This window comes from Psammomys obesus, unplaced genomic scaffold (genome assembly GCF_907164565.1).
Source record: "Psammomys obesus unplaced genomic scaffold, mPsaObe1.curated_primary_1811, whole genome shotgun sequence".
NCBI classification, from domain to species: domain Eukaryota; kingdom Metazoa; phylum Chordata; class Mammalia; order Rodentia; family Muridae; genus Psammomys; species Psammomys obesus.
The window spans coordinates 54,496,456-54,523,874 of NW_026585895.1; the positions used below are offsets into that span (position 1 = coordinate 54,496,456).

The window sequence follows — 27,419 nt, forward strand, 5'->3', positions numbered from 1 at the left end:
CCCCCCCCCCCCCCCCCCCCGCAACCTTCACCTGCTCCAGTGGCTTTTCAGGCAGCATCCATATACCAGTAACTTCTACATCAGCATTTCTGGCTTGAAGTCTGAAAACTTTGGGGGATTTGCATTCTCAGCATGTGGCCCATTTGTTCTTCCTCTTGAGTCACAGCAGGCTCTGATCAGAGCCAGATGTAGCCTGGCTCACACAGAGGCCTGTTGGGTACATCTCTTTATGGGGTAGCATGCTGCTGGGTCTCCTATTACTTTCAGAAGGCACCAGCAGTGTTGAAAGTGGCTTCCCCAGCACCCTGCTGACAAGCTTGTTCATGTTTCTTCCACTAGGGGGCAGAGGTACTCCCTGTGACAGAAGCTCCAGTGCTTAGAGTGTGTGTGACTGTGGCCACATACTTGCATTTGATCGTCTCCAAACTACTATATAGCACCTTTGGAGAGGTGTTTTTTTTTTTTTTGTTTGTTTGTTTTTCTTCTTCTTCTTCTTCTTCTTCTTCTTCTTCTTCTTCTTCTTCTTCTTCTTCTTCTTCTTCTTCTTCTTCTTCTTCTTCCTCCTCCTCCTCCTCCTCCTCCTCCTCCTCCTCCTCCTCCTCCTCCTCCTCCTCTTCTTTCTTTTCTTCTGGAATTCACTTTGTAGACCATGCTGTCCTCGAACTCAGAGATCCACCTTGCTCTACCTCCAAGTGCTGGGACTAAAGGCATGTGCCACCACAGCCCTACTTGAGATAATTTCTGAAGAGCCCATGACCCCAGTTATGCACCTCCATCCTGCTAATACTGTGTATTGTCAGAGGCAGGACCCAGCTCAGTGGTGTCCCCTGTGTTCCCACCCACCCATTGACTGGGCTTTGCTACTGGGATGCTTAGTGCAGTGATAGCCCCAGGGACCCCACAGGCCCTTGTTATTTGTGCTCTCGCTTTCTGGCCTTGGGCTGATAGTATCATGTGTATTCTTGTTTTAACTTGCTGTTAACTTCCTATCCTCCATTAAACAGTACAGTGTGTAAATCCCTGGGCCTTCTTTCTTATTCTTCAGATGACTTTGCCAAGATTTGCTCATGATGCTGGGTGCTGCTTGGCTCATTGGATTTGGCTATGCAGTAGTAGCTCACTGCATGCGAAAACCTGCGGAATGTTGGATTATCTCCTGGCTTTTAGTACATGGACCAACACTGCTGTGAAGGTCCCCCCTGCCCATGACAGGTTTCTCTGACTGGGTAGAAGAAGAAGGCCAGCGGACCTAGTGGGGCTAGGCCCTACACAGCATAACACATCTGTCCATGGTGTAGGGCAAAGTGCCTGTGTTCCCTGTTTTCCTGGTGACGAGCACATCTGTGCTTTCATTTCTGTGGGACTGAGAAGATGTCTATCCACTTTCCTCTTGGCTGCCTTTGCTTCCCCCACTGCCGTACAGCGAGTCCTCTATGTGTCTCAGTGCTGGCCTCCTTTTGAGCTATGCTGGGAATACTACCTATCCTTGACTGTCACTGCTGTGCTTCAGATGGGTTGGCTCTGGATAGAAGCTTTTATCTTCTCAGAGGCTATGGATAGCTCACTTCCCTGGAACCTGTGCTCTTCAAGGGATGCCACCTTTGTAATGATCCTGCCCTGGTGGATTGTCTTGCTTCTTTTGGGTTAGAAGTGACATAATGGAACCCAGTTGGGTTTGCACATCTGCAGGAACACCAGTGTCCATGGAGGCAGGGAGCATGTCTTGTCCGACAGTGTAACTTTGGGAGGGACTTGCCCAGAGCTTCTGGTGGAGACGGCAGTCATCACAACTCCCCATGCTGTTTCTTATTTGTTGTGTGTTTTTCCTTTAGTATTTTAAAGCATTCACAAAGGAGTTTACAACTGGAGAAAATTTTAAAGGTAAGGAGCACGCAGCATTCTATTCTGATTCTTTAGGGTGACTCACTCAACCTGGTGGAGTGGACGTGGTCTCAGCATGTTTGCCCCAGTGCTGCCTGACAGTCTATTAAAAATTCAAGCCTGAATAGTTTGGGTGAGAAGAAGACTTCTTAAAATTTTTTTAAAACTGTGTTTGGTGGGGCTTGGAGAGATGGCTCAGAGGTTAAGAGCACTGGCTACTCTTCCAGGTTGTTCACAACCATCTATAATGAGATCTGGTGCCCTCTCCTGGCATGTAGGTGTACATGCAGACAGAACATTGTATAAATAATAAATCTTTAAAAAATAGTGTTTGTGTGTGTGTGTGTGTGTGTGTGTGTGTGTGTACGCGAGCGCGTGCATGCCCCTCTCCCTCGTCTGTCTGTCTGTCTGTCTGTCCTTAGAGGCCAAGGGTGTCAGATCCCCCTGGAACTGAAGTTACAGGAGGTTGTGAACCACTTGACATAGGTAATAGGAACTGAATTCAGTCCTCTGGAAGAGCGGTAGATGCTCTTATCCATAGAGCCATCTCTCTAGCCACAGAAAATTCTTTATTTTGTGCTTTGCCCTTTTGGGGAAATACGTATGGTAGTAAAATTTTTATTATATTTTTTATTAAGCTTGTCCTTTGGCTATTTCATACATGTATATCCTTCATTCTGGTCACTTTCACTGTGTACCTCCCAGCTCCTCTCCCCTGTTACCTACAGGTTCTTTTCTCACCCTCATTAGTAACAAACTTTTATTGAAGGAGTATTTCGTGGAATGTATGCATGGCAAGTGCATGGCTCATAGGTGTTTATGTGTGAGCCTGTTCAGGTGAGCAGTGCTGCACAGGCTGTCCCCCTGGGAGATACCTGCCATTTCTGGCATCAGAAGTCGTTTGCCTGTGTTAGCAGTAGATGTGTTGGCAGTGCACCTGGCCCCTCTTACCACCGTGTGTGTGAGATCTGTCACTTCGCCTTGTGTCCTGTGGCCTCTCACTTGCTCTCAGCTGTGTGGTCTCCCACTTCGTGCGTCTGTTGTTGCCTACACTACAGCAGCAGTGTACCTAGGATGCTGTGAATGGTGCTGCTGCCTTTCCTGACCTTGGGCTCTGGGCTTGGGGTGGCTGCTTAGGTTCAGGCACCTGCTGCCACAGCCATGACCCAGATTTGCTTTTGTAGGAACTGACAGGGAGCTTCGGACAGTCAGGCAGACAATGATTGACTTCCTACAGAACCATACGGAGGACACCCGGCCTCCTGCATGCCCACCCCTGGACCCTATTCAGTGAGTAGCCACTGAAAGGTAGCCTATGAGGACTAGAACATCTTGGTGGTAGTGCTCAGCAAGTGGGAAGCCCTGGTTCATCTTTCTTCCCAAGTTGCATGGTGCAGTTTGGGCATGGAGATCTCACTATGTGTATAGTGACTGAGGTGCTGGCATGCTGTGACAGCTTGCTATTATCGTGGATAGTACTAAAGGTTCTTCTTTCTCCTGACAGGCCCAGTGACATCCTTTCCCTCATGGACAGCCACAGTGGCCAATACCACGCTATTATGTTTGAAAGCAATGCTTCTTATGTTGGACGAGAGGTACTGTGTCACATGTGCTCTGGGGCTACAGCTGTTGTGGCTGGGATGGACTCTGGTTAGTGCATTGACAGCAACAGCCAGTGACCCTTGAACTGTCATTAGTTATAGAGATCGTGTGTGTGTGTGTGTGTGTGTGTGTGTGTGTGTGTGTGTGTGTGTGTTTGGTCTATATATAGAAGAAAAATGCTGGAGTGACAAGACTTGCCTTTTAGGGTCCAGCCCAAGGCCATTATTACGTGCTATTACAGATCCCCTATGTGCTGTGTTATCACATTAAGGAATCTGTAGAACCTTGCTTCATTTGTGAGATGTTGTCAGAAACCTTCAACTTTGGCCAACCATCAAACCAGGGGACCAGAGACCTAGTTGCTAATGCCAGGGTCCCTAGAAGACAAGAAGGAGGCCTCCTGGCCCACAGAGATTCAGCACTGACCTCTGGGCTCCTCCTTCCTGCCACTTGAGTGCTGTTCTCCAGGTTATCTGGGCAGTTCGAGGAGGAGGAGACAGCACTACCCTTGGTAGGCTCTGGAGGATGTGAGGCAGGCTACAGGCAACAATGTGGCAACCATAAGAGCCTGGCTGCCCTCTAGGACCTCACTGCCCTCCCACCAAGTTTGGTGAGTCATTTTAATTTTTGTTTCATGGTTGGCAGGATTTCTAGTCAAAGGACTAAGGAACAACAGAGCCCAGAACTCATTCCTGTCCAACTCCTTTCCCTATTGCCCAGAGCTGCTGCATGCCAGCGCTTCCAGGCTGTGCCCCTTTCCCTTCATACACACACATATACATTTATAAGCAAAAAACAGGGCCTCCCCCTTGAGAAGATGGCTGAAGACCCATCTTCTTGCCAATCACCCTTTCCCCATAGTACCAGCACATCAGTGCCTTTGCAATCAATAAGGCCTGGTCCTCTGGGTTGGACCTGTGACCAAGGGTACCCTAAGAGTCAAGATCAAGAAACACCATTGTGGCCAGGTGGGATGGCACACACCTTTAATCCCAGCACTCAAATGACAGAAGTAGGCAGATCTCTGTAAGTTTAAGATCAGCCTGGGCTATATATGATTTCCAGGCCATCGATGCTTACTCCATTCTTATAGATTCTGTAGCAGACAAATAGGTTCAGAAAGGTAAAGTTTAGTAACAAAAGTCACTTTGGGGGTTGGGTTACTTTATGGTTCAGCCCAAAAAATGCTTATCTTGCAAGCATGGAGACTTGAGTTCAGTCCTCAGAGGCACACTTATAATCCCAGTGTTGAGTAGCCAGAAACAGGCTCATCTCTGGGGTTTGCTAGCCAACCAAACCGCCCTATTTGGCAAGCTCTGGGCTGAGAGAACCTGTCTCAAAAACAAAGTGGGTGGTACCTGAGTAATGATCTCCACTTGTATATACACACATACATGCACTTGCACACACATGAAATACATACCTACTTACACACACACACCAAATGTTTCTTTTGATTATTCTGGAAAATTGCTAAATGAGAGTGGACATGTGCCTTGGTACAGTGCTTCAAATATAGTAAAAGTTACGGTGCACAAGCTGCTTTGATTGCAGAGGGGGGATGCAGGCAGACTGTGGTGCCATGCCTCAGCCTTGTGTAATTGGTGTAGCACTGCATGTCACACCACCCAGCTCTTTGCAGTCGGAACAAGGTTTTCCATGTTGTGTGGTGCAGGTAGACAGGACTGTTACCTGAACAGTTCAGCATCTGTTGGGTGAAGGGTGGCCTGTGGAGTGTGTGTCTACACCTCTGAGATGTTTTCCTAGAAAATTATGATGGTAACATGACTTCTTGTTCTGCAGGTGATCTTGGATTTAATTCCATATGACAACATCATGGTGAGCAGAGCACTGGATGGGGACAAAGCATTTCTGGAGACACTTGGCATTTCTTCAGTTCCTTCCTGTTACTTGATTTACCCAAATGGGTCTCGTGGACTGGTTAATATGTGAGTGCTAGTTTATACAATGAATGCAGAGCATTCAGTAAGTCTGTGGAGACTCGTGCTTCACTGGCATGCTGACAAGGTCTTGGAGTCTATCTGACAGCCCCCAGCTGACCAAGGTGCAAGGAAACCCTATGTCTGGCCATCTTCCTTGACCTACTGTACCCATGTTTCAGGCTCTAGGATCTCGAGTGGTTGTTGCCTCTGGTTGTTTCTATGACTTTCTGAGCAAACTCCAAGAGCAACAGGTATCCATTGACCCCTCCTATGCTAGGTCTGGGCTTTTGGTTGTATCTGTTGTGGCCAGCAAGCTCTGTCTAGAGTGAGAGGCTGGGGTGGGCACCAGGCACCCAAGGTCAATAAAGTGACCTTGAATAAAGCTTCAGAAAGCAAAATAGGTGTGAAAGTTAAAAATTCTGAGGTTGCAGGAAAGCCTTCCCAGAGTCAGAGCTACACTGCATGGCTCTTTAGCTGTATGAAGGTCAGCTGGCAAAGCGCTTGGTTAGCATTCAGGAAGCCTAGGTTTGATCCCATCACTGCATAAGTAGGCACGGTGGCTTATACCTGTAATCCCAGCATTTGGAAGGTGAGACAAGAGGATCAGAAGTTCAAGGTCATCCTTGGTTACATAGGGACTACATGAGACCCTCTCTCAAAAATGAATAGAAAAAACAGAAACAGGGCACCCAAGGTCATGGAGTTTTGGGAGGTGGTCCCTGAACATCTGGGAGGCTGCTCTACCCCAGTAATTGCCATTATGTTCTGAAGACGTGTGTATGTACACATAGAACCAAGAGTGTCACATGCAACTTCTAACACAAAGCCATGTTAATACTTTATAGTAACATTGCTGTGTTCTCTGTAGAAATGACACTGAGCTCTGGGTGCACTGATGGCTCCTGAGCATCAGCGAGCTTAGAAGGGGCCTGGCCTCCAGATACTGTTCAGCTGGCAGAGCAAGCATGTCATGAAGGCCCTCTGATACAGTGAAATCATAGCTGGGATGAAACTGATTTTGGTAGATGTTCAAACGGCTTTACAAACATCTTAAGGTCCCAGCAAGTATGGATGAGCTATGGTGTTCACTGCAGCTATTAGTCAGTGATTCTCTGGACTTGGTGTTCTGTCATCTCAGATGGGGGGTGGCTCCTGGGGCCCAGATGAGGTGCACGCCTTTCACCACCTATGTCAGTATATGCACAGGGGGAATGGTTGAACAGCTCTCCTCCAAGCCATGGCCTGGAGAAGCTGCATGATCTCCGACAGCCATAAAAACATCCCTCCCCTCCTTCCTTTCATAGCGCAAAGCCTCTACGATCGTTTTTCTCATCTTATTTAAAATCCTTACCGGATGTGAGAAAAAAGTCACTTTCCTTCCCTGAAAAGCCCAACAGAGAAGAAAATTCAGAGCTTATGATTTGGAAAGAATTTGACAGGCAAGTATGAGTGGGACTGGGTGAGCAGAGACTACCCACTGAGGCAGCTCCCTCGGTCTACCTCCCCCCTGGGGGCTTGGCAGAAATGAGGGGCCTCCTGCAGGAAGGCAAGAAGTGTCCTTCCTAACTCTCCACTGCTCCTCTCAGGGCCAAGCTGTACACTGCAGACCTGGAGTCAGGACTTCACTACCTGCTGAGAGTGGAGCTGGCTGCGCACAGGTCCCTGGCTGGAGCTCAGTTAAAGACATTTAGGGACTTCGTGACTGTCATTGCCAAGGTGCGGTGGTTCTGCTCAGACTGGTACTAGGACCCATTTAGTATGGGCTTGGGTCATCTGTCTGCTGATGTGGGTGACTGGCCAGCCCAGACCCCCTGGTATTGACTGACTGGTGTTTGCCTGTTGGAGGGGGGAGGGCAAAAGAGACTGAGAACAGGAAAGAAGCACATTGAGTTCTGACTCCCCAACTTAGCTTAGGGCAGTTCAGCAGGCTGAGAGAACCAGTAGATGAGGCATGAAGAATTGGTGGGGTTGTATAGATACCAGAGGTGGGGACTTGCTCCTAGGGAGCTTCAGAATGGGGTCCTAGGAGAGTTAGGTGTCCAGGGAAAGGGAAAACCGTAACAACACAGCCTAGGCCCTGCCATGTCAGAGTCAGGTGGGAAAAGGCTGGCCAGCATAGCCATAGTCTCCCAGAAGCCATGTAAGGGATCAGTGCAGAAATGCTGAGCAAGGCTAAGGGGTAAATGAAGGGCTACCTAACAAAGCTAATGCAGGAAGGCAGCTAGGTGTGGCAGGTATATGCTCCATGGACATTCTGGTCCTGATGGTGGGCTGCCCTGGGACTGGAAGAGAAGCCCTGAGCTGGCAGCTTCAGGTGGGAAGAACAGGCAGAAGACAGGGCAGTATGCTTGACATTCTCAGAAGACCTTTTAGATGGGCTGGGACCACCTCCATCTTGGTGATGCGTGGTACAGGCTCATGTTCTGATAGCTGGCGTGAGAGTGAAAAGGCTTAGTTTCCTGCCAACTATTCATCTCTGGTGCCCAGAGCTTGGGTGGGTGGATTGCCCTGCCCTTTGGGAATGAGCCTGAGCCCTCTTATTAGTGTAACAATCCTGTCTGGTCTGGCATTGTTTCTGCTGCTTTCTGGCTTTTTGAATGCCCCATCACCACCACTATTGGCCACAAGGACAGTGTTAGACCCACTTTATCTTGTACTGACTATGGAGCAGGTATTTTATAGACCTTCTTTCAAGAGTCCAGACAGGGGGGCTGGAGAGATGGCTCAGTGGTTAAGAGCGCTGTCTGTCCTTCCAAAGGATCCGGGTTCAATTCCCAGCACCCACATGGCAATTCACAACTGTCTGTAATGCCAATTTCAAGGGATCTGATACCTCCACACTAAAACACATAAAATAAAAACTAAAAAAGTGAAAAAAAAAAAAAAAAAAAAAAAAGAGTCCAGACAGGTGGATCTGTGTAAATTTAAGAACAGTCTAGTCTTCATATTGAGTTCCAGTTCAGCCAGAGCTACATAAAGAAACCATGTCTCAAAAACAAAAATGTTGAGCTAGGCTAGCTAACTGTATGTCTCACTAGATACTGCTGCTCTAGAATGGCTCGCCAGCATACTCACTCCAGGCACATAGTTAACTGTTGGCTTACAGGAATTGACCTCCTCACGATGGGTTTGACTCTACAAATTGCCTTCCTGCCCTTCTTTCAGTTAGCTCTGGTTTGTGAGGATGTGTCATATGACAGTAACAGTTCCTTAAATCACGACAAAAAAGTTACTGTTGTAAATTTACTTAAGCATCTAAGAACAAATTTAATGCTGATTAACTAACTGATCTAGGTACTTTGAAGCAATGCATAAAAATATAGCTAAAACAACCTTTATTTCTGCACATGTAATAAGAGAACAATATTCGCCAGGTGGTGGTGGTGCACACCTCTAATCCCAAACTCAAGAGGCGGAGAGAGGCAGATCTCTGCATTCAAGGCCAGCCTGGTCTACAGAGGGAGTTCCAGGACATCCAGGGCTACAGAGAAACTCTGTCTTGGAAAACCAAGAAAGAAAGAGACAGACAGAGACAGAGAGAGAGAGAGAGAGAGAACAATCTACTATGCTAGAAGAACAAACCCACCAGGGTTCTCTTAGATGCTTGCTCTCCAGGCCCCTGTGTTGTGAGTCAGCCATTAGTCTGCATGTCATCGCTGCCTGTGATAAGTCCGTGTTCCCACATACCTTGTAGGGAAGTTGGTTAAAGACAATTAAAGAGGCTGTTGGAATTGAAGAATCGCAGAAAGAAAGAATAAGTATGCAGGCAGTATCTTCTGGAGGGCCACTGAACCCTTGACAACTTGGTAATATGCCATACCCAATAGTCTCCCTGTCTGATATCATGAAATTACCATTTGGTAACCCCCTAGTTCTTGAAGTGAACCCGGAGTTCTAGGCATTTTCTTAAAGGACTGCCTGAGGCAGGGCATGTGTTGGTATGGGGCTTTGACCCTGCTTTGTGGACTTTGCCACAGGGTCACAGCTTTCCATACTGTTTTCAGACCTTGGGAGGAAGTGGGAATTTTTCTCAACATCTTATAGGGTGGGTGCTTCTTTCTTAGCTGTTCCCCGGCCGGCCACCAGTCAAGAAGCTGTTGGAGACACTACAAGAGTGGCTGGCCAACCTTCCCCTGGACAAAATTCCATACAATGCTATTCTAGACCTAGTCAACAACAAAATGCGGGTGAGTCCCAGCCCTGGCCATGTCTTATGTACGCACTGCTTTTTGCCTTCATCTAGCATGCCCAGGACCCAGAGTCCGCAGGAAGAAAGAATAAATCTACTCACCTATGGTGCTGTTAGTACTTGGTACCCACAGCACAGGCGCCATCTTCCTGCTCGGAGAAATCCCCTCTTCCAGTGTAGAAAAGCCCTACATCCCTTTGTGAAGAAGCCCATGTCTCTAGGTAGAGAAGCTTCACAATTTTTACTGTTCTTGTTTCTGTGATGACTTCATGCACACTTCCCTACATCAGTGATGCTGCTAAGTTACACTAAAGGCTTCAGTTTAAGGACAGCTCACTAAAAATACACTGTGAGAGCTGCCCTCAAAACGGCACAGTACCCAGGGCTTGTGGTTTTGACACAGTTGTTTGATTTTTTTGTTTGTTGAAATAGTGTCTCTTATGTAGCCTCAATCCAAGTACTGAGATTATAAACATGCAGTGAGAAGCTTTGATGCATACCATCTCCCCAACCAAGGCCAGAGGCATCCTGCAGCTAGTGTTAATTTTAACACTTGTCTTGTATTCTTTGTGGATGTTTCCCCCTCAGATTTCTGGAATCTTTCTTACCAGCCACATAAAGTGGGTGGGATGTCAAGGAAGCCGATTGGAGTTGCGGGGCTACCCATGCTCCCTCTGGAAACTGTTTCACACTTTGACGATTCAGGCCTCCACCCATCCAGAAGCGCTGGTTGGCACAGGTAACCATCTGCCTAACCGAGCTGACACTAGTGGCCTTTTGCATTCACTGTTTAGTTTGAGTGCATGGCATGTGCTACCATAAGTACCTACAAGAGTTTGCCTGGCTATCTATGAGGTGCCAGTCATCAGATGTCAGAGCAGGGGACATGCTAAGTCTAGAGGTGAGCATCTCAGAATACAAACACCAGAAGCACAGCCTGCCTGTTCATGGAAGGCAGGAGGGAGAGTTCCATACCCTTTGCCACAACAGCCTTACTGGGGGAAAAAAAAATCACAAGGAAGACAGACCAGCCAGGAATCTTTGCAGTGTAAACTCAACTTGGTTGATTCAGGAAAATAAGGCAAGTGAACCCTGTTTAGTGAGGTATATTATTTATCATTTGTTCTAGAACAGTCGAGCCTCAAATTTAGCAGCTTAAGACACCTGACTTTCATAATATTAGTTTCTGTGGATCAGGAATCTGAGTGTGGCATAACCTGGGTCCTCAGCTTCAGGATAATGAGACTAGTTCAGCTTGGGATAGACCCACTTCTAAGCTTTCTCATTGCCCACTGGCTGCTCCCCTGAGGCCCTTAGGTCCCTGCTGGGTCCTGGCTAAAGGCTAGAGGCTCTTCATCCATTTCTCTGAGGTTCACTTACATCTTGGTAGCTGGCTTACTAGGAGGAAGCCAGCAGAAGAGCAACACTCATCACTTCTGTCATCTTGGTCTCACTGGGCCCACTCTGCTCCCAAGGGAAGAAGCACCCATGAGTTGTAAGTTTTAGAGGCAGGGACCAGGGACAGTCTCAGAGGCTGCTTATCACATGGAGTTTAAAAACCACAAAACCTGAGGATAGAGACTGATAGCTGTCAGTAGTTACCAAATAGCAAATGAGAACTCTATCTACTCTTCTCTACAAGGCCTGTATTGAAATTTTATCCACTCTGGATATGGCCATGTCCCCTGGAGCAGTAGAGCAAGTGTTTATCTTTCAGCTCTTATGCTTTAGTCTGTCCACTCACATTGTACACTCACATTGATACCAAGTCATAGTGGAGTCCACACGACCCATTATGTCTTCCAGTAGCATCATAAAATTCTTCTATGTGGTGTCGTCAAATACCTACCACTTTGCTTGCTCAGGTTTGGATGGGTCTGGCTAGGCTGCATGATTCTTCTATCCCTTCTATTGTTTGTGGAGATGTCTGTTGGTAGCTGGCCATCTAGGGGTGGGGGCTTGGATTGACTCATTCCTGCAGACCAGCCTCAGCTTCTTACCAGGTGACACTAAGATCAGGAAGAACTTGAAGGCTTTGGCAGGTTATCATTCAGCCATATCCTGTTTGTCCTGACTGAACTCAGAGCGAGGGAAGTAGACCCACCTCTTCATAGACGCACCCAAATCACTTTGTAAATTGGTATGTCCAGGATGGGAGAGATTTGGTCATTCTTAACATCATATTCCCATGGAAATCAAAAGAAAGAGGAGCACACACCAGAGAGAAACCCCAGAAACAGTCCAGATGCTGAGGTCAGACCCATAGCACTATGTGATTTAATGCATCAGGACTCCTAAAACAGGCTGATTCCAGGGCTCTCTTGTCTATGTGGAGAAAGGAAGTGAGTGCTGGCCCACCATGCACCTGCTGTGCTAGCTCCTCAGAGCACTGCTGATGTTTGCTCAAGAAGGAATACTTAAAGTTTGGGACAGCCAGAGTTGGAGGCCCTAAGACACGCTTGATGTCTGTGTGACAGACCACATTCAGGCAGGCAGCTGCAGCACTCTCCTGCTTGTGAACACTGTCTGATGCAGCCCTGAGAAAAGTAGTCTCCTGCCAATGGAATTGGGTCAAGCGAGGGGCAGGATTAAGTCTTTGAGGTTTTCTTTTCTCGCTGCTGATTTAAACCCGTCTACTAAAGTGCCCACTGCATGGTCTAACCCTCCCCCAGGTAGCGGTTTATGGTTCTTGTCCACTTTAAAGATTAGGGCTGGAGCGAGCAGTGGTTTGGTGAGCAAGAAGAGGGATTACTGTGATGTGAGGCAGATGTTTGAAGATCTAGTAGGGAGAGGAGGCCTGGCAGGCCGGTCACAAGACCAGCAACAGTGTCTCACACACCAGGCATTGCCCAGCTACCCGTGGGCACACTCAATGCCAGCAGGAACAGTGGTGTGCTGATTTCTACCTCCCAGATATAAAGGTACTAGTGTAACTCCTCATGTCGACGAGTTTTGGTTGACAAGACCCCTGGCTGAGGGTGTACTGAGAAGCAGACACCCCTGCAGGCTGCTGTGGACAGAAAGATTGCCTCCTTAGTGGGAACGCATTTTCTCCTTAGTCACTTTGCTGCCTGTCTGTGGTACTGGTCCCTTACTTGTATGCTTACCTGTGTTGGGATGCAGCCCGCCCTTTGTGGTTGGTTGCTTGTCTCTGGGTGTGCTTCTGCCTGTAGGATGAATTGCTTTCTGAAAATGCTGTGTACCCTTCATGTCTGTTGCTTCCATCCTATAAGCCTCTGTTATGCTATGAACCGTGCCCTAGATGGATTTTAAAACCACCACCAGCCAGGTGTGGTAGTGCACACCCCTAGTCCCATGGAGGCAGAGGCAGATGAATCGCTGTGAGTTTGATCAAGGCATGGTCTACAGAGTGAGTGCAGGACAGCCAAGGATACGCAGAGAAACCCTGTCTTGAAAAAATAAGTACATAAATAACTACACCAGCACACGCCTTTAATTCCAGTGCTCAGGAAGTGGATCTCTGAGTTCGAGGCCAACCTGGTTTATAGGTCAAGTTCCAGGATAGCCAGGGCTACACAGAGAAACCTTGTCTTGAAAAACCAACCAAACAATCAAAACACCACCAGTTAGATGTAATAGTTTTATAATTCTATAATTCTAATATTCAAGAGGCTGAAGTAGGAGGATAGCCTTGAATTCAAGGCCAGCCTGAGCTCTATTGCAAGTTCTAGTCCAGCCAGGATGACATAGCAAGACCCTGATTCCAAAAATTAAAACAAACAAAAGAATAAAAGTGTCACCATTTGGAGAGGCTCAGTCCTTTTGAAAGAAAAAAAGCCCTTGCCAGCCTGCCTCCCTGTCCATCCTCCAAGAGAGAGCCCTGGCAGCTGGCCAGGTAGTAACCACTGCTGCCCATCTGCTCAGGGAAGATTGTACACGGCTATATTTGCTCTTGGACCTGGTTCTGTGGACTCTGAAGCAGGACGGCCTGGGCTCAGAGTGAGAGCCTCACCTTCACAAGTAGCACTTTGAGGGGTTACAAAGCAGGAAGTACACACAGCTGGCAGACTGGCAGGTCCTAAGGAAAACATACTCATTGGTTTAGCTTGTATTTTGGGTCATGAGGTCAAGGACAGACAGCCAGGAACATGGTTGAAGAATGTTAGCACATTCCATTTAAGACTTATGGGGATCGAGGCATCTCAGTTATTGGAGCTTGTTCTTCTTGGTACTAGCACTCAACCTTCTGAATACCCAGAGTAATGATGTGTTCCTAGTGTGGCCGCCACTGTCCTCGTGCAGTGGGAGCAGCCTTCATCGCTTCCAGTCATACTGCCATACTGGCACACCCATCCCATGGGTTCTTCTCTGTAAGGACTCTTGGAACCACTCCATGCTGTTGGCCTATCTGAGTCTTCCTGTTTGAGCCATTTGACAGTTCCAGGGTTTGGTGACTGCAGGCTTGCAGCACTGATGGCCTTCTTCCTTCTGCAGGTTTTGAAGATGATCCCCAGGCTGTGTTGCAGACCATAAGGAGATACATTCACACATTCTTTGGATGTAAAGAATGCGGTGAACATTTTGAGGAAATGGCTAAAGAGTCCATGGATTCTGTGAAAACTCCAGACCAAGCTGTTCTCTGGCTTTGGAGGAAGCACAACATGGTGAACAGCCGCCTGGCGGGTAAGAAGCTGCATACCCTGATGTCCCCACACTGTCAGCCATAACCCTGAGCCTAGGTGTAGAGGGTTCATCCCACTTCAGGGCCACCAGGGGTGCCCTAGTCAGTGTGTTTGGGGACAGTTAGTTCCCAAGCACTGCTTGCTCTGAGTGTCTCAGACCACTGTGACCCATTAGCTTTGGGGCTCCAGGCCCTTGTGGTCACTAATGGAGCTCTTCTCCCTTATCTCCCTCCAGAACCTCCCCCCCAACTTTACCACAAGTCTTTCTGAACTCTGAAAAAAAAAAATCTATAGAAATTTTGCTAAATTTTTATTGTCTTTAAAATCTGTTCTCAGGGCTGTAGATTTAATTCCATTTGTAAAATTCTTGCCATGTAAGCATGAGGATCTGAGTTGATCTCTTTAAAAAAAAAAAATCTGGATGCAACAGCACATACCTATAATTCTGGTGCTGGAAAGGTGGAGATAGCTCCTGGATCCTGCTGGCCACTCCAGCCCACTCCAGTCTGCAAACTCCAGGTTCTCTGAAAGACCCTGTCTCAGAAAGTAAGAGCCTCAATGTCCACCTCTGCCCTCTACCAGCATGCACAAACACACACGTGTACATACACACATAAATCTCAGATTGCTGAGCAAACCTCACAAGTGATTTTGTTTTTTTTATAAAAAATAGAGGGCACATGTAGTCTGTCAGAGTTAAGTAATTCCCACTATTCCAAAATCAATGGAAGATTAAAATTAGGCTTAAGAATAATTCTACTGAGAAATGAATTTAACAGAGATAAACGGAAAATGTCACTAAACTCTTGGTTTTTGTTTAATCCGCTGTATTATAAAACATATTACAACTAAAGCACTAAAGAAAATTGGTTTTTCTTGGCACTAAGAGCAGACGGTGCCTTTCGTATGGCGGATTTGCTTTGTCTCAAGGCGCTGCTGTAGTGGCCCTTATACAGGGATTTCTCCCTAATACCTTCTCTATCTCCCTCCCACCTCTCCTCCTCCCCACACCCCAGGCGCCTGGCTCTGAGGCAGCCAGAACAAGGCACCAGCTGGGCCTGCCCAGTCCAGGAGCCCTGTCATTTGTCCCCAGTTGCAAGTACTCACATCACTAGGCCACAGCAGGAAGGGGCTGCATGGTGTGATGTTGCTCCTAAGATTCCTCACCTGCTCACCAGTCCACCACCAACCTAGGGATTGGGTCTCCATCTTTGTCAGACCTGAATCACCTGCCCAGTGCCAGCCTGTGCTTTCCATCGCTTAGAAGATGGTTGGTGTGTATCTCACAGCTCATTCTGGTCTCTCACCAGCTGACCCCTTCCAGGGAGTGCTGGCTGGCCTTGGCCTTATGTCCCCACCCTGTGTCTAGTAACTCATAAAATAAAATTTAAAAATGGTCCTGCCTTCACTTAACTCTATACACACTCTGAAGGCGAGGCAATCCTGGGTTAGCAGGGAGATTTGGAACTAGGAACCTCTTGTGTGTGGTTCTCGGAGTTGTGACAAGGCAGCCTTTCTAAGGGTAGGTGGTCAGAAGACTTGTAAACCCTCAAATATGGGGCCTCTGGGTGCAGGCACATCCTTTTGTCACCAAGATACACAGCTGGCTGCATAGCGTGGGGATGACCCAGGAGGTGGCGAGACTCAAGGTTGGTCTGTTTCCACTCAGGAACCAAGTTCACATGAACTGCAGGATGTTCTGGTTTTCCAAACATAACTTCCCCTGTTGTGGTGTGGTCCTAAGGTCTTTAGGAATCTTCAAGGTCTGGGGGTCAAGGGAAGGTGTCTAGAGTGTGGAGAAATGTATGAGCAGATAGTGTTTTTAGCAGCCAAAGTGGTCAAGGACTTTGTGAGGTGTTGGGTCTCAAGTACACTTTAAGGAAGATACAAACTGGCAGTGGTGCCACAGGCCTTTAATCCTAGCATTGTGAGGCAGAGGCAGGCAGATCTGTTGAGTTGAGGGCCAGCCTGATCTAGAGAGCAAGTTCCAGGACAGCCAGGGTTACATGAAGAAAGTCTGTCTCAAAAAAAAAAAAAAAAAAAAAAAAAAATATATATATATATATATATATATATATATATATATAACAGAAGTGATAACTTCATGGACCCATGCAAGATGGAGGGCCTGGGAGGGGGTTTGTCATGGAAGGTGCAGAGCCCAAAATGTAGTATCCCTCATTTGTATGCAGTGTAGGGGCTTGCCAGAGAGAAGACAGTATGCATTGGGTGCCTGGAAGTGGGGAAGGGAGGAAAGCAGGGACACAGTGGTGGGTAGGGTGAGGCCTACTAGCATTCCGTGGCTGAAAGGTTTCTCTGTGGTTCTCTCCTTGCCTCCCTTTTAGGCCATCTGAGTGAGGATCCCAAGTTTCCAAAGGTTCCATGGCCCACTCCAGATCTCTGCCCAGCTTGCCATGAGGAAATTAAAGGCCTGGACAGCTGGAATGAAGACCAAGTGCTTGTGTTCCTGAAGCAGCATTACAGCAGGGACAACCTGGTGGACACATATTCAGTGGACCAGGGCAGTCCTGGGGACTGGGGAGTGCTGGGCAAGGAGCAGGAAGAAGGCAAAGGTCTTAACCCCTCAAGGAAGTCCTGGGGACAGCAGGACACTGAGAGTCTCCGCCCACCCCATGTGCCGGGCCCCAGAACTGACCTTTCCAAGAACCTGCACCACAGGCTGGACCTAAGACTCCAGAGCCCCCATGGGCTCCAGGCACTTGAGGAGGCCAAGGTAGCTGTGCCTTTTCTTGGGGTTGGCTTTTCCAGTCTAGACATGAGCCTCTGTGTGGTGCTCTATGTGGCCTCCTCCTTGTTCCTGATGATTATGTACTTCTTCTTCAGAGTGAGGTCCAAGCGATGGAAAGTTCGGCTCTACCACCCAGCTGTGTAGAGCACTTGGAACAGCCATGTCCATACAGAGGAAGCCTTGGAAACCACCCGCACACCTGCAGCTTTAATGTTGGGATCAGGGATTTTGGAAATGTACCCAGCATAGTATCTGGAGGAGCATGTTTTGTTTTGTTTTTTCTACTGGAACATTTTGCCTTGATGGCACCTTGTCCTCACCTTCCCATGTTAGACTTACGTCGATTTGCCCTTGTAGGCCAAAAGAAAGCAGGTTCATCACACAGCCGGCCATGTTTCTGCTCCTTCCGTGAAGCCTCACATCTACATTTGCTCTCCCTCCCCACCCTACTCCCACTCTGGGGGCAGTGATGAGCAGCCAAAGCAGAGGCCTCTCTAGGCATCACACACCCTGCCACAGATGAGAGCTCTGTACCTGTTCCTGCATAAACGTGCTTTCGAGGGAGTTCAGGGTGCTCCGAGGTTGAGCAGAGAGGTTCAGGACCCAGAGGCCACTGAGTTGTGTTGTAGCTTCCCTGTGTCTTAAGAAATAACCCAGGGTGGAGTGGGCCTTGGATAGGGCAGGGTGGTGACAGGAGAAGGAGATACGACCATCCCTCTTGTGCTGTAGTGCAGTTCTGGTCTCTGTGGTGAAGTTCTGCCTGACAGCACAGCGGTGAGCACTGGTCTGCTGGGGGCGTGCAGTCTCCAGGAAGCCTCTAGAGCTCCTGTCATGTCTCCTGGACACTGTGGTGGGGGCACAGGGTGCTGGGCACATGCAGTAACCCCTGCACACTAGGGTCCTGGCCTTGAGAGTAACTTAAAAAAAAGTTAACAAATTAAATACATTATTTGTAAAATCCTAAAACACTGAATGCTAAAATTGTGCCTAAAGACGTAAAAAAAAAAAAAAAAAAAGGACTAAGTCTACATTTCTGGAGACATTCCTGCTGAGACCCTCAGGAGTTTCTTTTTATTTGTATAAAGCAAGCGTGTCTGTGTCTGTGTCTGTGTGTACGCCTCTGTACTCACATGGGTATGACTAGGTTAGTTAAATATACATTCACTTTGTATGTTCTGTATATTTGTGTCCTTCCCAATGACAGTTGATCACATGGGTATCATTTAAGACCCTGTATTATCAGTGTCCCTGCTGCCACTTAAGAAAATGGACAGCTGTCTCCTTGGGCTTTTGTTAACCTCCTTCCATCACATGGGAGGATCAGGTCTGAGAGTCAAGCCTCCCTGCTGGGGCAGATGGCTTGGGTCCAGGCCCTTGAACCTCCTGCTTCACTTCCCTGTGGCAGGAGGAGGTTTCTTTGAAACCTGGAGTGCTGTGCTTAAAAAAAGAAAGAGAAAGAAAATAAGAAAAAAATAAGTTTGTCCTTATTGCTGATAGTGTTTCTAGGGTATTGAGACACTACTGGTCTGTCAGCTGGAAAATCAGGCCTATTTAAGCATGGCTCCAACGGGAAATGCTAGAGCTCACAGTTGAACTGCCTCTGGGAAACATTGCTGAAGGGCACTTCCTTAACTGTGACCCCAAGGCTGCCACAGACCCCCTCAGTGCCTGACATGGCTGATGTTTGCAGAAGCCCTCTCTGGGCAGATCCTATTTCAGCTGCCCTTGTGGAGTCCCGGATCATCCCTTTTGGAGGACAGGCTTGTCATGTACATCCCTGTTTGAACTGTCCATTCTGCAGTGAAAAGGCTTGCGTTCCTCCAAGACTGCTCAGCCTGGGACCCACCGTTAGGCCAAGTGTAAGGTTTGAAGTATTATAAGGGGAATTTCAATTAGTGAATATAATAAATTCAGTAATTTAAATGTTTATTTATTTTTAATGCAAAGATTTTGATTAAAAAGTCAGTTGACATAAAAATGTAAATGAAATTTCTTACCTTAAAGGGTACATTTTGTATTTAAGTAAACTATTGTGCACATTGTAAGAATAAAGAAATCGGACATTCAGTAATGTTGTTACAGTTTTTCTTGAAATGTGAGCAGCTGTATATAATGCTAGATCCAGGGAATGTTCTAAACCCTTCACTCCCTTCTAGTTTGCAGACCCAGCTCTGAAGTTCTAGGAGTATAAAGATAAACTAGTGGCTTTGGGGGAGACAGGCAGAGGTCAGGCAGAAAGTGGAGCATGAAAATGGTCTATGGGAAGAGTTGCAGGACCCTGTGCCTTTGTTAACAAAGTACAGGGATCAGTCCAAGTGTACCCTCGCAGTGTTTCTGACTGCACTGAGATGCTGTGGCTGCCAGGCCACCCAGAGGCTGCTGAACCTCTCACCAAATTTCCCTCCCATCTGCTCTATGTCCCTGCTCTGCTGGCCTGGGGCAGTGTGTGGAGAGCAGCACCCTGCAGGACCCGGGAACTTCTGCTCAGGACCCCTCACAGCTTCTGTGTAGAGAGCCTTACAGGAGCTGGCGGGATTGCACACATGACCCTCTTCCATAAGTGGGAGCTGGAGAGGAGAGTAAAATTTGCCGGTGTAGTACTGGATGCAGGTGGTTCCTGGAGGCCACCAGCCGCAGTCTGAGGCCTCTGACCTGTGTCTGCAGCAGGTGGTGGCTGGACCTCCACCAGGGGGAGGGCAGAGTCCCAAGCTAACGGCCCCAAGGCTCCCAACCCCGCATGCTGCGAACATAATACCTCCAACCAAGGCCCAGAGCCCAGGGCAGGGAAAGTTGGAGCCGCTGTGCTACTGCGTCAGGTAAACTGAGGTCCTAAGAAAGGGCTACCACACATCAAAAAGACTAGTCAAACCCAGCCCTGGAGTGACGCCAGCCTGACTCCGCCTGCCCGGGCCTGGAAGGGGCCAAGGGCGGGGACAGAGGAGGGGCGGGGCAGGCTGGTGAAGGGCCCCAGCATGCTAGTGCCTTCTTCAGCACCGTGGACAGCGCTGGTCCAATGAGTGGGCCAAGACCTGGAAGAGGTCCGTCACTCCAGGGAACCCTCCGCACAAACCACTGGGTTAGTGACTGCCATGCTGCTAGAAGCGGAACTTGACTGCGACGGAGAGCGGCTTGGTGCCCCGGGAGCTGCTGCCCTCTGTACCTTCAGCAGGACTCCAGGTAGGAGCTATTGCAATCCCAGATAGTGGTGGGCTAGGAGAGAGTAGCGTAGGAGGGGCGGCAGAGAGGTGATAGCAGTCCAGGGAGACAAGGAAGCTACAGGGTCAACAGTGACCAGGAAGGTCTGGGGCTGGCCTGAGACGATGTTAAGAAGGGCAGAATGAGGAGTGTAAAGGATCCTAGAGAAGGAATGCCCCACAGCTTCTACAACTGCTTGCTGCAGGGGTCCCCAGGCTAAGTCTCCCGCCTGAACTCTGATCCCCAAGGGCCATTTCATTGCCATGGACGTTGGAAAATAATGGAGGCATTGTTGGTGGCAAGCCAGATGCCCAGCAGTGTGGGGCCGCCCCTTCCCTAGTCTAACCACACATGGCCCCCGCCCCACTGCCTCTGTAGCAGCTGACACTCAATGGCTCACAGCCTAGCTCACCCAGCACCCATTTCACTCCAAGCTGGTGTTCCCTGACCTTCCTGGAATAACAAGTACAGTGCCACAGGAAGGGCTGATCTGAGGCAGCGGGTGTGCTGGCGACGAGTGGTGCTCTTTTCACTCACCCTTTCCACGCTGGCCTCTGAGAGGTCCCGCTCCAAAGGACAGAGGCAGAGCGGGGCAAGTAGAGGAACCCGGAGGGTGGCAACAGCTGCTGATTCCTGAAACACTTCCTGGGTGTTCCTGACAATTGCCAGGGCCCTACACTTTTCTGGGTTCTATTTCCTACAGTTGAGGGCACAGGCCTTGGGCTGCATCCTAACAGTACTGCGCGCCCTCAGTGAGGACACATGCAAGGATAGGAGAGGCTCTGGGTGGGCTCACCTGTTCCGATGAGGATGAGATGTGGAAATCCAGGTGCAGGGATTGTTCTGAGGAGCTGGGGTGCAGAAGTGAGGACAAATTCCAGGGCTTCCACACCTCAACCCTCTTCTGACGTGGAGTCTTGGCTGTGTGTTCTCCAGTAAGCAGCTCCAGCGGTGGGGTCCAGAAGTTTCAAGTCTGGGAGCCCTCTAGTCGGGCCCTCTGCAGCCACACTGCCTCGGTGGTGATCAGGTTGCCCTTCTGCTGACCAGGCGTGGTCCCAGCGCTTTCCAGCTCACTCAGAAGCTAGCTGTGAGCAGTAAGAATGCGCTTCCCTCCCTGCCATGTTCCTTAGGACCTCAGCCTTCCCAGAGCCTTAGTGAACTTGCTTGGGGCAGGAGCGAGCATCTGTGGGAAGCCTTGAGTGGGCTACCGCGCTGCCTCCATCCTCGGAAGTGCAAGCCGGAAGGCTTCTGGGCACCTCAGTTCTGGCCCAAAGGCTCATAGAGCCTCCAGTGGCCTCCATGGCCTTGGGAGCGTCTCCGCGACCCCCGGCCCAGCCCCGCCCCGCGGCCCCGCCCCCCGCCGCTCCGCCCTCCACAGGCCCGAGGCTTGGCGCCCAGAGGCCTCCCGTGGGCACAGCGCCCAACAGCGACACGAGCCGCTCCGACGCCAGCTCGGAGTCTCTGCAGCGGTGGCCTCGCCGGACCCAGGGGAACTTCAGGGTCGGAGGGCCGCGGTGGCAACGGGCACCCGGCCCCATGGAGGCTCGTGGGGAGCTGGACCAGTCCCGGGAATCGGCGGGCGGCGACCTGCTGCTGGCGTTGCTGGCGCGGAGAGCCGACCTGCGCCGAGGTGGGTGCCCGACGGAGCGGCTGCACCGGACAGGCCCAGAGGTCTTCGGTTTTTTTCTGGCCTGTGTGCGAAGGCCGGCAGAAGCCAGGGTATCTGGGCAAGGGTGTGTCTCCGGGGCTCTGGCATGGCTAGGCAAAGGCACCTCAACCTCCAAAGTGCGTGGCCCCCCTGGTCTGTTTTGTCCTGGTATTGAGTCCTCGGGCTAGAAAGCCCTTGGTGATTTAGAAACGGCTTAGGGGACCCTTTGCAAATCTGAGCTCGCTGAGGCCGTTGAGCTGGAGGGAGCGTGTGAAGACCAGGAATCAGGGAGCAGGAGTGTCTCCTAGGGAACTGTCCTCACCCAGCCTCTCCCCAGTTTTCAGAGGGATCAGGGCCGGGTCAACATGCACCACTCATCTTCCCTGATTTGAGTCTTGGGGTCATACCCGCGGCTTACCACTAGGCTGGTGGTCAAGACCCGTTTACAGGGAAATGTGGGGTTTCTCTGGGCCCCAGTTTCTTGGTGGTACCAGTCTCTTGCAGAGCTTTGGTTCTGGGGAGTAGGAGCGCCCTTCTGCTCTCCAGGCGGATGGGATAGCAAGATGGGGAAAGAGGCAGTGAGGCTGTCAGAAGGCCGGAGCAGGCGGGAAGGGAGTCTCTCCAGACTGGGGTCGGGTGTGACCTACTTGCTTATTTATTTATTTTCCGATGGTTTAGGGGAGGGATTGAGTGCAGGGGTTGAGAGGAAGAGGTGGGAGGGAAGGATGAGAAGGGGAGGAGAGGAGCGCTTGGTAAGCTAGGCTCCGGAGCTCCCGGAGGCTTGCTAGAGCGCTGGTGGCTCCCGAGGCTCCACAGGGCCCTCCAAACTGTGTAGAAAACTGTGCTGAGGTTGGATTCGCCATGCAACGTAAGCCAGAGGAGGTCGAGGGGGGCTTAACTGGGAGGCTTGACGGTGGCGGCGGCTTTTGTAGGAAGCGGGCCCTGCTGTGGGCTTCTTGGCCGAAGCGCTGTCCGTGTCCGGGTGCTGAATCTTCAGTGTGCGGCCTGTCCAGCCACCCCAGTCTTTTCTGGGTCTCCTTACTGCCCTATGATGGCTCCTGCGGTGGTGGTCTGGGGCGGCTAAGGACGATGTCGATCTCATGTGCACACTGGAGACACGGTTTTGCTCAATGCGGGACAGCACCCGCTGCAGGCTTGTGGCCAGTGCTGGAGGGAGGGAGGGCAGATTTTGTCCTTTTCTAATTCCTCCCACCTGCTGGAGGCCAGCCTGGGGCTAGCTGTCTCTAGCCAGAGATGTAAAGACACTGGTGTGGGTGTGACATCATGAGTGGATCCTGGGTCCTGCACACGATTCTCCCTTTTTCTAGAAACCTTTCCTAAATTATCAGGGACTCTTCATACAGTGAGCATGAAGAAGAGCTGCTCAGTGCTTCTATGGCTCTTGAAAGGCACATTTAGATTTCTCCCACCCAGTTTCCCTGAGGCCTGCAGGCTGGGGGTGGGGTGGGGTCATGGGTGGACAGAACTGGTGTCTGAGGAACTGAAGCCGTGGAGAGTGAAGCCACCTACTGTGTACTCCTCAAGCCTGAGCAGGCGAGCAGCAGATCTAGTCAAACATAGCCAGTGCGTGTAAGTGCCTGCACCCACTCACAGTGAGGCCAGTGTCCGTTTGCACCTTAGATGCCACACACAAGGGCCAGAGCTGACAGCCTCACTTGTTGGAACTCTGCAGACTGAGGCCAAGGTGCTTCACTGATCAAAATCACAAAGGCAATGAAGTTCCAGGTGTGGCCTTTTGCCCTTGCTAGTAAGGACATGCTTCCTATTTTCTGTCCCATCTTTCCAGATCCCCCCAGGGGTGGGGTTTTCATTCGAGATTGACATGCCCTGTCTGGCACTGGGAACAGCTTTAGGGGACAGCCTGGTCACCTGGCTGCAGACACATTTCAGTTTCCTCTGCTCGCAGCGGGACTGGGGATGCAGCAGCATGCAGTGTCTGACCACTGCTCTCACGGGGGAGCCTGGCTGCCCAAAAGCTGGCAGGAGAACATGTGCCGGGTTGCAGACCCTTGCTCGGCCCCGCCGAGGTCTACAGGCTGGCTCCCGCCGAGGAGAGGGCCATCACCCACCCGCTGTGGTTTCATAACCTGGCTAACTACTGTGTTCGCAGAGATCCCGATGTGTGCCGGCTGTGATCAGCACATCTTGGACCGCTTCATCCTTAAGGCCCTGGACCGACATTGGCACAGCAAGTGTCTTAAGTGCAGTGACTGCCACATTCCTCTAGCGGAGCGCTGCTTCAGCCGCGGGGAGAGTGTCTACTGCAAAGACGACTTCTTCAAGTAAGCTGGCTGCTGACTGGAAGGGGGCATGGCTGGCAGAAGAGAGGCTGGGAGGGCGCTCCATGACAGGTCTGTACCCAGACAAGGCATCCTGGGACCTGTCCAAGCTCAGGACGTTTTAAAACAATTTTTTTAAACGTGTATATGTAAGTGCCTGCGTGTACACATCAAGCACCATGTGCTTGCCCGGTGCCCTCGGGAGAGTGAAGAGAGCATCGGATCCACTGCGACGGAAGTTATAGATGTTTGGGAGCTGCCATGTGGGTGCTAGGAACAGAACCCAGACCCTGTGCAAGAGCAGCCAGCCTTACGGAAATCTCCAGCCCCAGCAGTACAGTTTAGAGTAGTTTGTTTTGTAAATCATGAAAGCAGTTGTCAGGTTAAAAAAAGATTAATCCAAATTTGTAGAATTGTATGAGAAGTACTCCCTCTTAAAATATGTTTTTTGTTCCTTAAATATCTGGGAAGTGGGAAGCCGGGGCTTCTCGGGCCGGAGGAACTGACCCAGGTAAGGCTGTGGCCCTCTAGATCCGTCTTTTCCAAGGCAAGGGGCAGGCTCCGCGACCGAAGGTGCGGGGGCTCTGCCCAGGCGCAGGGCTGCCGGAGCCTGCGGAGCGCCGGGCGCTGGCGCTCGCTGCTTGGCGACCCGCTCTGAGCGAAGGAGCCGCTCCGCTGAGCCGCGCCCTGTGCATCCCGCAGGCGCTTCGGGACCAAGTGCGCTGCGTGCCAGCTGGGCATCCCGCCCACGCAGGTGGTGCGCCGCGCCCAGGACTTCGTGTACCACCTGCACTGCTTCGCCTGCGTGGTTTGCAAGCGGCAGCTGGCCACAGGGGACGAGTTCTACCTCATGGAAGACAGCCGGCTGGTGTGCAAGGCGGACTACGAGACAGCCAAGCAGCGAGGTCAGTGGGCGGGGGTGGCCTCACCTCCGCGCCGGAGGCTGGGGCCGGGAATCGGTCTGGTGCTGGGAGGTAGGGCGACCTGAAGCCCCAGGCCCTGAGCAGGCTGCTCCGGGGGCCTACCGTAGCAGAGGAGCCGGCGGGAGTCGGAGGTTGCCGGCTTGGGGAGAATCAGCAGCCCAACATCCATGACCATGAAGACCTGAGTCACACAGACTCAGCCTACGGGGGTCGAGGACCACGTCTGGCCAGGCGGGTTCCCAGTTTGGAGCCCACCTGCCGGCGAGAAGCTAGCGGGGCCGCCGGCGGCCTTTGCCCGGGAGCCAGGGAGCCACGAGCGTCCGGGGGCGACGCGGGCTCGGGGTGTCGCGCGGGGCGCAGGCCGGGGCAGCCGGACCCGGCTGGACGGCCTCCGCGTTCGTCCCGCACAGAAGCCGAGGCCACAGCCAAGCGGCCGCGCACCACCATCACCGCCAAGCAGCTGGAGACGCTGAAGAGCGCCTACAACACTTCGCCCAAGCCGGCGCGCCACGTGCGCGAGCAGCTCTCCTCCGAGACCGGCCTGGACATGCGCGTGGTGCAGGTCAGCGCCCCGCCGGCCGCGCCCCCCGGCCCGCGGGCCGCGAGGGTCCAAGGCGAGCCGGGCGGCCGCTCACTGTCCCCGCCCTCCAGGTGTGGTTCCAGAACCGCCGGGCCAAGGAAAAGCGGCTGAAGAAAGACGCAGGCCGGCAGCGCTGGGGACAGTATTTCCGCACCATGAAGCGCTCCCGCGGCAGCTCAAAGTCCGACAAGGACAGCATCCAGGAGGGACAGGACAGCGACGCTGAGGTCTCCTTCACTGGTAAGTCCACTCGCTGTGGGCAAGGACTCTCGGGCTGTCTTCCTGGGGAGGACCTGCCTTGGCCCTCAGGCTCCCATCCTCCGCTGTTCTTGCGGCAACCCGCCCAACTCCGGAATTCTACAGACAAAGCTTCTTGGAGCTAGACAAAGAAGAAACTTCCACCCTCGTCTTGGGACCCAACACTTATTTTCTACACCAGGAACACCGCTCACACCCCTAACACCCAGCTCTGTTTGGGGCTGTGTTGTAACCTCGGGTTAGCAGCACAGCCTCTGGAGCCCTAAAGTTCCTCATCTATGCCTCCCAGCGTTGCCCTATCCTGGGCTCTGACTTGGGTAGCAAGCCTCTCTGATCTGAGATCAAAGCCTTCCTTCAAGGGTGCAGCTGAATGGGCTCTTGCGGCTCTGCATAGAGGGGCAGAGAAGAGACTGTTGCTGACCCATTAGTTCTTGTAGTTCTTGTACGTAGGATAGTTTCCCCTGCTCAGCCATGGTAGGACATTACAGGATCCTCAGAGGGGTGAGCGTCTCATCCCAGCTTTCTTTTCTATTGCAGATGAGCCATCCATGGCGGACGTGGGGCCTGCAAACGGCCTGTACAGCAGCCTCGGAGAGCCCACCCCTGCCTTAGGCCGCCCTGTAGGAAGCCTGGGCAGCTTTGCCCTGGAGCACGGAGGCTTGGCAGGTCCAGAGCAGTACCGAGAGCTGCGGCCAGGCAGCCCCTACGTCATCCCCCAATCCCCTGCAGCCCCCCAGAACCTTCCTGGCCCCCAGCCTCTCCTCTCCAGCCTGGTATATCCAGACGCCAACCTGGGCCTTGTACCTTCAGGGCCCCCAGGTGGGCCCCCGCCCATGAGAGTGTTGGCTGGAAATGGACCCAGCTCTGATCTGTCCACGGAGAGCAGCGGTGGTTACCCAGACTTCCCTGCTAGCCCTGCCTCCTGGCTGGATGAAGTAGACCATGCTCAGTTCTGACGGAGGCCCCTAATTTCCCTGGCTCTAACTCAGGGGTCTTGGTGCTGCCTCTGGGTGGGTAGCTAGCCCTACCCAATGCTGTCCACTGCAAGGACCTCTAAGGGAAGGACAGGGTTCTCAAGTGAGAGACTAGGGGCTGCTCCACCTTCAGGCCCCCTGGCCCCTCCCTGGGGCTGAGGTGCTCCATGGCCCTTCCTTGGACACAAGAGTGGCCTGCCTGGTGGCTGTCCACAGGTCAGTGACTCTTGACCACATTTTGTAAGCATTTCTCTTCAGAGTCCTTGCTGCTGTTTGAGACAGGGCAGGAGGCCAGACCTTAATGTCCTGGCATAAAACAATAGTAACAACTTGCTTCATTGCTTCTGATGGGCTTGGTAAGGGCTCATACTTGTGTTCTCCTGGACCACTGACTAACCCAGGGAGCAGAGGTCTCCTCCCAACTGCCGGCTCTCCCTCCCTGGAGTCTTCAGATCTTTCTGCTCTGGCATTCACTGAGGAAGTAGAGCTTTCTGGAGCCCCTTCTCCAAGGTGTCATCTTCAAACATGAGCGCA

The 27,419-nt window shown here is 51.2% G+C and overlaps 2 protein-coding genes across 3 annotated transcripts in view; both read left to right on the forward strand.

Moving 5' to 3' along the window:
- Qsox2 (quiescin sulfhydryl oxidase 2) overlaps window positions 1-19,078 on the forward strand; it is a 30,074-nt gene extending 10,996 nt beyond the window's left edge. Inside the window, exons 3-12 of the mRNA XM_055600484.1 lie at window positions 1,833-1,881; window positions 3,066-3,171; window positions 3,386-3,476; window positions 5,287-5,432; window positions 6,731-6,865; window positions 7,013-7,142; window positions 9,491-9,613; window positions 10,204-10,354; window positions 14,071-14,259; window positions 16,604-19,078. Coding sequence (XP_055456459.1) covers window positions 1,833-1,881; window positions 3,066-3,171; window positions 3,386-3,476; window positions 5,287-5,432; window positions 6,731-6,865; window positions 7,013-7,142; window positions 9,491-9,613; window positions 10,204-10,354; window positions 14,071-14,259; window positions 16,604-17,151 — 1,668 coding nt within the window. The 3' untranslated portion in view covers window positions 17,152-19,078. The remainder of the gene's footprint in view (window positions 1-1,832; window positions 1,882-3,065; window positions 3,172-3,385; window positions 3,477-5,286; window positions 5,433-6,730; window positions 6,866-7,012; window positions 7,143-9,490; window positions 9,614-10,203; window positions 10,355-14,070; window positions 14,260-16,603) is intronic.
- Window positions 19,079-20,096: 1,018 nt separating this feature from the next.
- On the forward strand, window positions 20,097-26,867 carry Lhx3 (LIM homeobox 3). 2 transcript variants are annotated; one of them, XM_055600690.1, is made up of 6 exons: window positions 20,097-20,184; window positions 23,982-24,153; window positions 24,853-25,055; window positions 25,484-25,635; window positions 25,725-25,893; window positions 26,449-26,867. In XM_055600690.1, the coding sequence occupies exons 1-6, from the start codon at window positions 20,097-20,099 to the stop codon at window positions 26,865-26,867; spliced, it is 1,203 nt and encodes a 400-aa protein (XP_055456665.1). The 2 variants fall into 2 exon arrangements, with proteins under 2 accessions (XP_055456665.1, XP_055456664.1); XM_055600689.1 differs by lacking the exon at window positions 20,097-20,184 and adding an exon at window positions 21,739-21,832.
- The last annotated feature ends 552 nt before the right edge of the window (window positions 26,868-27,419 follow it).